This window comes from Myotis davidii, unplaced genomic scaffold (assembly GCF_000327345.1).
Source record: "Myotis davidii unplaced genomic scaffold, ASM32734v1 scaffold142, whole genome shotgun sequence".
Lineage (NCBI taxonomy): Eukaryota > Metazoa > Chordata > Mammalia > Chiroptera > Vespertilionidae > Myotis > Myotis davidii.
In genome coordinates, this window is record NW_006294400.1 from 2,805,613 (window position 1) to 2,813,631 (window position 8,019).

General features: G+C 43.5%; 1 protein-coding gene across 3 annotated transcripts in view; it reads right to left on the minus strand.

Moving 5' to 3' along the window:
* Positions 1-600: 600 nt before the first annotated feature.
* The window catches only part of PBX3 (pre-B-cell leukemia homeobox 3), a 184,520-nt gene continuing 177,101 nt past the window's right edge, over positions 601-8,019 (minus strand). For all 3 annotated transcript variants that reach the window (XM_006768559.2, XM_015567075.1, XM_015567074.1), the window contains 4 exons: positions 6,915-7,080; positions 5,616-5,728; positions 4,743-4,832; positions 601-2,135 (listed from right to left, as the gene is read on the minus strand). In XM_006768559.2, coding sequence (XP_006768622.1) covers positions 2,043-2,135; positions 4,743-4,832; positions 5,616-5,728; positions 6,915-7,080 — 462 coding nt within the window. In that variant the 3' untranslated portion in view covers positions 601-2,042. The remainder of the gene's footprint in view (positions 2,136-4,742; positions 4,833-5,615; positions 5,729-6,914; positions 7,081-8,019) is intronic.

Here is an 8,019-nt window from a genome sequence, read left to right on the forward strand (position 1 = left end):
TATATATATATATATATATATATATACACACACACATATATATATATATATTTAATGGCATCTGAGGGTTACTCTTTCCAGACAAACTTTTGCTTGTTCTTAACTGGTGTCTCACAGAAGTTATGAAAGTGAAGAAATGAGCATGACAAGACTGGCTATTTTTAAAGTTACAACAAAGGCTTTTCCACTTAGCTAGCGAGTGCCAACTGCATCATGAGGTCAGGATGGAGAGGGTAAGCTCCAAGGGTAGACACCCAGCTTCAAACATGGCCCCTGTTGTCCGAGGTGTGTGGCCGGTGGCATTTGCTTAGCTAGCCTCTATGAGCTTTAGTTTCCTAATCTATGAAAATGCAAGTGTTCCTTAGGCATGCTCAGAGCGCAAGGATCAGGAGGGCAGGGAACAGCGGCTGGCAACTAGCCAGGAGCCTGCACACAGAGCTGTCAGATGGTAGGGGCTGTTCCATCCTGCCAACACCACCGTCACCTCAAAGTCCCCCTCTCACAGGCCACACACCTGCGCACCCAGGCCCGCCTTGGGCAGGCTCTCCCCTGGGTCTGTATTGGCTGGTTCACGTGGTGGTGTAAGAAACGGCATCAACATTTAATCATGAAAGCAAAAAGTTTATTCATGTTTGAAACTACATATAACTATGAGGAGGAAGACTTTTTCAATCCAGGGTGTAATCCAGTTAGAAAGGAACACGAAACGCTTTTAATACATTAGAATCACCGCCACAAATTATTTTCATGACTCAATCAGTTTCAGAATCGCATACAATACAAAAAGAGAGAAAGGAGAGGGGCCCCATCACACAGGGTGAAATATACAGTACTGAATACTGAAATCCGAATGCATCACAATTAGTCGCCGCTTTTTTTTTTTTTTTGCATGAATTAGTAACAAGATGAAGAACATTCAAAATGTTTCTCAGTATTTACAACAGTTTTACTGATTCTGTGTTAAAGACCCAATGTTTCCACCCTCGGTTTTTTAAAAGTTGCAAATGCAACCCTGATTTTTCTTTTAAAAGATTACAATGTACATTACATTTTATGAAGGGAAACGAAGAGTTAATTACAAGATGCAAAAAGATAAGAAAGAGACAAACTACAGCGTGAGTATTGTTCAGAGGTAGTAAGTGAGCACTCTAAGCTACAGAACATGTTGAAATTCTATTGGTTTGTATGAGTTCGCATGAGGTAATAAAGCTGTGTTTTGATTGGTGAGATGTATAAATACTCTTTTGCTACACTATATACAACACTCCAGAGAGCAGAGCCTTGGTCAATGCCCAGAGGACGTAGCAAACCTTGACAAGTCTGTGCAGCACCCAGTGCACATCGTAAAACCCAGATGGATCTCATGTTCACCTCCATCAGCAGCAAGTACCTTCATCTCCCAGAACAGTCTGGATCCATAATTTAATTACCAAGCAGACTCTGGGCACTGGTGCTTTGAGAGAGAGAAAAGATGCCACCAGTCTCTGATCTAATTATAACATAAGAGATCGCAACAAAATGTGACGAAGAAGAGTCTTAAGCACAACCATCATTAACAGAGATAGCCAAATAGCTCCTTTATTCCAACTCCTTTAGCAATATGAAAGAGAGACAAGCAAAGTCTGCGATGGAAACACGCGAGAAGTTCAGTTTAGGTGAGGTGAGTCTTTGCATCTGCTTTAACCATTGAGGTTTAGCATACATTGTACTTTTTTACCCTTAAGGCCAAAGTTCTTGGCAACTGTGAAACCATTAATGTAAAATATTGATAATAAATTATGATAAAATAGCTACAGGACTGTCAACAATGTTAAATCTTGGCCTAATTGGATAAAGTGCTTTTTTTTTTTAAACATTGTGTGTTTTTAAGTATAAATACAAATGATTATGATTCTTTAAAAAACAGATGACCAAGTTCTCTAATAAGACAAGGTTTTACAGTAAAGCTGTAGATGGTGGGCCACAAAACTGCTTTCCTTCTCCTCCTATTGCTCTGAATGCACTAGCGAGGCATGTCAGCTCAGGGAAAGTGTTGCCAGAGATTAGTTAGAGGTATCAGAGTGCACACTTCCTGGGCCTTCTGTAGGAGAAGTCACAGAAGATGGAGTTGTTGCGTCCTGCCAGCCTCCATTAGCCTGAAAGGAGAAACACAGTTCAACGGGTGCACGTCTACATATTAATTCTACTCCCCGATTTAAAATACCAGATGACAACATGAGAGCAAAGATGCATTAGCGAAATGTATTTTCTAAACCCACTTTGGCAGCACTTTGAAGCATGTGTTAAAGTGGGATTAAATGCATGTAAAACAAATCCATCCCACCAAGTAAAGACTTGGCAATAAATCAGCACACTGAGGGAGGGCTCTGCCAGTCTGAAGCTGGCACCGACCTTAGCCTGTGATTTGCTGGTAAAGAGGAGGTGACTAGAAAGGGAATCTTTTCAGAAGGGAGCAGTGGAGAAGTCAGGGCAATGCCTCAGCAAGACCGTGGGTCCACGGAGTACAAACTTCAGCCTGGCTTAATCCTCGTCTCCATCGAGAAGAACCGCCCGCCCTTTTTCACACAGGCGGACAGTCAGCTGCTATAATCCCGGGAAAACGAAGGCCAGGCTTCCCCTCCAAATAGGATCCTCCAGAATGAAAACGCACCAACTGTGGAGGAGCACACACTATTCAAATCTGCATTCCAATTATCTCTAACGGGAGCTCCTATCTGGGATGTTGCTACCGCTTTTCACAAGCCACTGGGCCTTCCTGCCTCAGGTCTGCATCAGCAATAACAGTACTCAGAAACAAATTTGCCTCATGTCTTGGCCTATCGAGGCAATTGCTGAAATCAACGTCTGATCAGATTTCTGCTGTGGCAGACAGCTTGTCGCTACATATTTTTATGTCAGTCAAGAGGGAGGTGCTGGGCTTGTGAGTTGGGGAACACTGAGTGGAAGTGACGGGGCGGGCCTTTCTGGAGAGAAGGCGAGGGCGAGCTGGCTGACACCCAGCGCCCGCGGCACAGAGGGGCCTCATGCGGGGCTGGCCCAGGTCCGGACCTCCCACACCCATGTCAGTGTGGTCATGAGGCTCCCCGGTCCTCCTGCATCCTTCACATCCGTCTGCAACTTCTGAGAGGCCACCCAAAATGTCTTCCTTTAGGCCTGTGTCAGCAGGCTTCTGAGAACTCTCTAGATTCCCTGTGCAGCCTGGTGCTGGCTGCTAGATGAGCCGTGTGCTGGGAATTCTTCCTTCTCCCGTGATGGCTGTTCTTGGAGAACTCCCTTTCCTCCCTAGGATCACCCACAGAGATGGCCAGAGCCAAAGGGAAAGGGATATTCCGGTTTGAGGCGTTCAGGTTAGGAAAAAAACCAGTGTCAGCAGTGTATTTCGAAGCCTCAGTAGTGCAGGGCGGATGCTGACATGCTTATGCGTATTTGTGTGGACGCTAAGAAATCCTCTTCTCTATCTAAAAGGTAAGCTATGAGAGTTTTCACCCTCAGGTATGAAAATCTACTTAGAAAAAGAAAGACTCTTATGCAGATACAAGTCTGAAGACATTCCATCTGAAGTAAACATCATTCCTCTTTTATCCAAATTTATAAACAACAAATGTACAATATTTTTACCCAGCCTGGCAGCTGGAGGAGAGGTTGTCAGCAAGCATTCTTTTTTTTTCAAAATAAATTAATCCTTACTCTGGTGGTTTGAGATTATGCACTGTATTATACAACAGCGCCTTATCAAGCCTCATCAGTGAAGATGGAATTCATGTCTGTAAAACGCTGCAGGCAATCACAGTTTCATATTTTATCATGTTGATAAGGATATCGCACATTCTCTGAAGCATTTCAAAACACTTAAATGAAAAAGGAGAAATGCAACTAAAAGGCTTTTTATATGGTTTGTTGTGGGTTATTATGAGTTATTTATAAACCCAAAAAGAAAGATTTGACATTTCAAATGTAAAAGATTTGAGTATTTAATGGTCCTTTTTCCCCGTTACAATTGAACATCCTCAATCACTTTTTAAATCATTAATATTTTACTCTCATAGCAAGTCAAGGCCCTAAAAAGGGAGAATTGTGTCCATTTTCTTCCTGACTCTACCACCATGTGTTGGGTGGTTCATTTCCTCCCTAAATCTGGAATCCCAGCTCCACCCTAATGACCTAATCCCCGCCACCTCCCCAACCCCCCACCCCATTTTCCATCCATGTGTGTGTGGGGGGCGGGGGGGAATGTTAAGCTGAATTGGCTACGAAAGTTAAAATCAGTTCCTCCATAATTAAAACCTGAGGGGCAGTGTGTCTTCCATGCTGACAGCACAGCAAACTGCTCTGAAGAGCAGAATCCTTTGTGCAGCCTTTGTTGATCGTGTGGGCCCTCCAAGGCTGTCCCCTTCGCCTGAGCTGTGTGGGGGAATTTTTCCTGCTGCTCGATTCTCAGATAAATGACTTGTTCTTCACCTTTTTCCTGGACCCACACGGCAGAGGCAGTAGGAGATGGCACCTTGATGGACAGGTGTTTTAGCCCCTATTGATGATGCACTCTGGGCATCTGTGAGGACTTCTAAGGGCATGTAAGCAACAAGTGTTTAAATTCATAAAATAAAAGGGTAGTGAAGACGCTGCCTTCCCTACCTGCCCACAGATGAGAAGCCAAGTCAAATGGCCATTAATTTATTTATTAGTCGCTGTTTACCTGACACTATTTCTACAGCTCTTCACATGTGGTTCCCCAGAGTACTCACATTTAAATTATGTGGACTGTACAGTGAATTTCCTCCAAGGCCATCACTGTAGCCTCCCGTCTGATTGATAACATGACGGAGGGTATCCACCTAGAAGTGAGACGAAACAAAATTCATCATCACAAATCTATTAAAACATCATCACTTACAAAAGGAAACAATTTAAATTATGTGTGCCACGTGGGTTTAGCATCTTCAATGAAAGACACATTATCAATCAAACGTGACTGGCAGAATTTTAACCATTCTTTGCATGTTTAAACTCACACGTCTTTTATGCCAGAAACAGTAATGTCTTCATGGCAATGCAAACTTTCCATCTACACCGACCAAATGTGTGTGGTGGCTGTGGGTGAAATCTACTTATAAATGTGTATACTGATCTCTCTCACACACATATACACACACACGCGCGCGCACGCACATACACACACACACCTATGTGCATAAAAACTGTTCTCAACAGGATGAGAAAAATGTTGAACCTGGAATATATTTTAAGAACTTAGGTTTTTATATTCTGACTTAAAAAAACACAGACATAAAACAGTAATCTATTTGTAAATCATACACTCACTGGTACACACAATTTTTCTGGTCTATTTTGGTACAAAATAAGATGCCCCTAACCCCTCTCCATGAGCTCAAGCCAGAGCCGAATGCATTCACAAAGTTGATCAAGTTTGAATCATCAAAAGTCGCTGTTCGCTTGACTTCTCGTTAAATTAAATGTGGGGCTGATGGGTCACGTCTGGAAGCACCCAGCCCAGGTCCTGCACAGATGTGCAGGCCACTTCCACGGGGTGAGAGCAAGGAGTTTTGAGCCCAAACCCTACCCTGCCAGAAAGGCCCCAGGCGGGGCATTTCTCCTACCTGTGATTGCACATTGGCTCCGACTTGGGACCCTTGGTAAGAATCCCCATTCAGACTCTGCATGTTCATGAACATGTCCCCAGAATTTGGGAGGTTAAAAGAACCAGAAGAACCTGGAAAGGAAAGAGTTAAGTGGCTGAATAACAGAGAGCTACACACAACCCTCACAGACCTAGAGGCGGGAAAGGAGGACAGGCACAGGAGGGAAAGGTCTGCACACATGAAGCATTTCCGGGCTAAGAGGATGGAGAGTAATGGCAAAGAGCTAGGTCCCGAGTCATGTTACAGCTAGGAGAGTCCTACCAATGGGGAAGCTCAATAAGAAACAAAGAGAAAATCAAAATAAACAGAAAAACACCTAGTAGCTGGCCTGGCACCATCCCGTTTTATCTCCAGGATCTGGTCATTAAATATGCTCTTCACCATCATTAATTCCATGGTGGACAACTACCCAGAGAAGAAATATTTTTCTGAAGCTCGTTCTAAGCCATAATTCTACCTAACTTCCATCTGTTTTCATGTTCCATTAAAAACCCGGGGGGCAGGGGGGGGAGAGAGAAAGACCACAAAACAAACAGAAAACTCCCCCATTTCTGAATTTTTAAAGATATATATTAATAGTATGAATTGCTTCTCAAGTCTATCTGTTTGGACCAGCTGCACAACATTCATTGTCACTCAAGTTCCCTGTAATTTTAAGAAGTTTCTAATTCCATCACAAATGTCACATAAAATTTAGGTATGAGGAGCCAAGATATTGCACCCATGTATTAAGTCCCACATCCCTCACAGCTAACCACCCGCCAATCCTAGCAAGCCAGCACAGGTGCTGGGGAAATGCTAAGAAGGGCAGCAGACAAGTCTGTGACCGCATGAGGTATAAAGCAGGACTGAACTTCACTCCAACATTCTAGCCTCATTGCACAGCAACAGATAAATGTCCCACTTCTGCTATTTCATTCTTTGACAGGCACTATTGACCTTAAAATGATAGAAGAATATAGTTAAAGTAATCATTAGTGGTGGCACGTTGCCTAATCTGCTGAATTAAAAACCACTACAAAGTGCGAAAGTTCCAAAACCTACCAGTAGCGAGCGAACTCACTGTAACAGTAAGTTTGTACGGGCTCTGGCCATTCAGTCATTCCCCATCCCAGGAGCAAGCCTGCATTTTTACACAATTCTTCCTTTATAAAGCCACCGTGCCGTCAGTAGGGCTCTTGCTTCCTGACCTGTGGGACAGGGCTTTGTGGCCTAAGGCTGCCTGGGCTGAGCAGGGAGTGAGCGCCCAGTACGCACCAGAATTTGGCGTGGTGGGCGAATTGGTCTGGTTGTTCTGCACAGCTGCGGCCACTGCGTGTGCGGCTGTCACGGCTGTCTTTGCAGCGTAGAGGTTGGCTTCTTCCTGAAACTTGCCGATATTCTTCTTGTACCTGATTCGTTTGTTGCCAAACCAGTTGGATACCTACAAATCACAGGGTCGTGAGTGAGGAGGAGAGAGGTCAGAGGGGGAAAGTCAAACTTACAGTAGCTGTTGGACACCAAGGGGATCCCTTGGGAGACACTCAATTCTGAGCCTGAAATCACACCCTGTGGATAATGCATAATGGTTTTGGGGGTTCACTTTCTCTTTTGCAAATTTCTCAACACTCTTGGAATGATACTGCTTCTTGGAGTTAGCCATAGCAACACTAAAATGGCTGTAAGCTCTGTTTGTTCATAAAAGAATACTCAATTGGTGTATACCTACTAGTATATAAGTGATCAGTCCCCCCTAAAAGTAGCTGAAAGCTAAAGGAAACATTTGTTAAGTTAGGTAAAAAAATAAGAAATACTTGAGAAAGAATGGCTATTCTTTCTGGGTCTGGGACAATTTTGGCAGCTGTACAGTAGAATCATGTTTGGTCTGCTGAAAAGAGTAACATCAATTAGTAATGGATGAAAAATCCCTTTGTCCCCTGCCTTAGAAGGCACGTCTGTCTGCCAACAGAACTGCTTGAGCTCTGCCGTTAACGAGGGAGAGGGTCACAACTTGAAAACTCAAATGACTGCAGTAAAGCCAAATGCAAACACACAGGAGCGGCTCTGATTCCATCCAGTGGACGATCCTTCTGCAAACTATGTACAATACTTCATACAGGGCACAAGGGAGAGGTTTCTAAAGAGGACTTTGTCAACAAGCAGATGTCAGCACATCTCACTGACAGCAAAACTTCAGCCCAAGTTATGGCCCAGTTACAATATGTGTTCAGGCTCTTATAGCTGAGCTATATAAAGAAGCTAAAACCCACACAGCAATTTATAAGAAGGTACCAACTGCTACATAAAAGGCTCTGACCTCTCTTGTTAAAGTAACAGTTAAAAAATACTTTTCAATAATTTTTTAATATGTCAAAGGGGCATG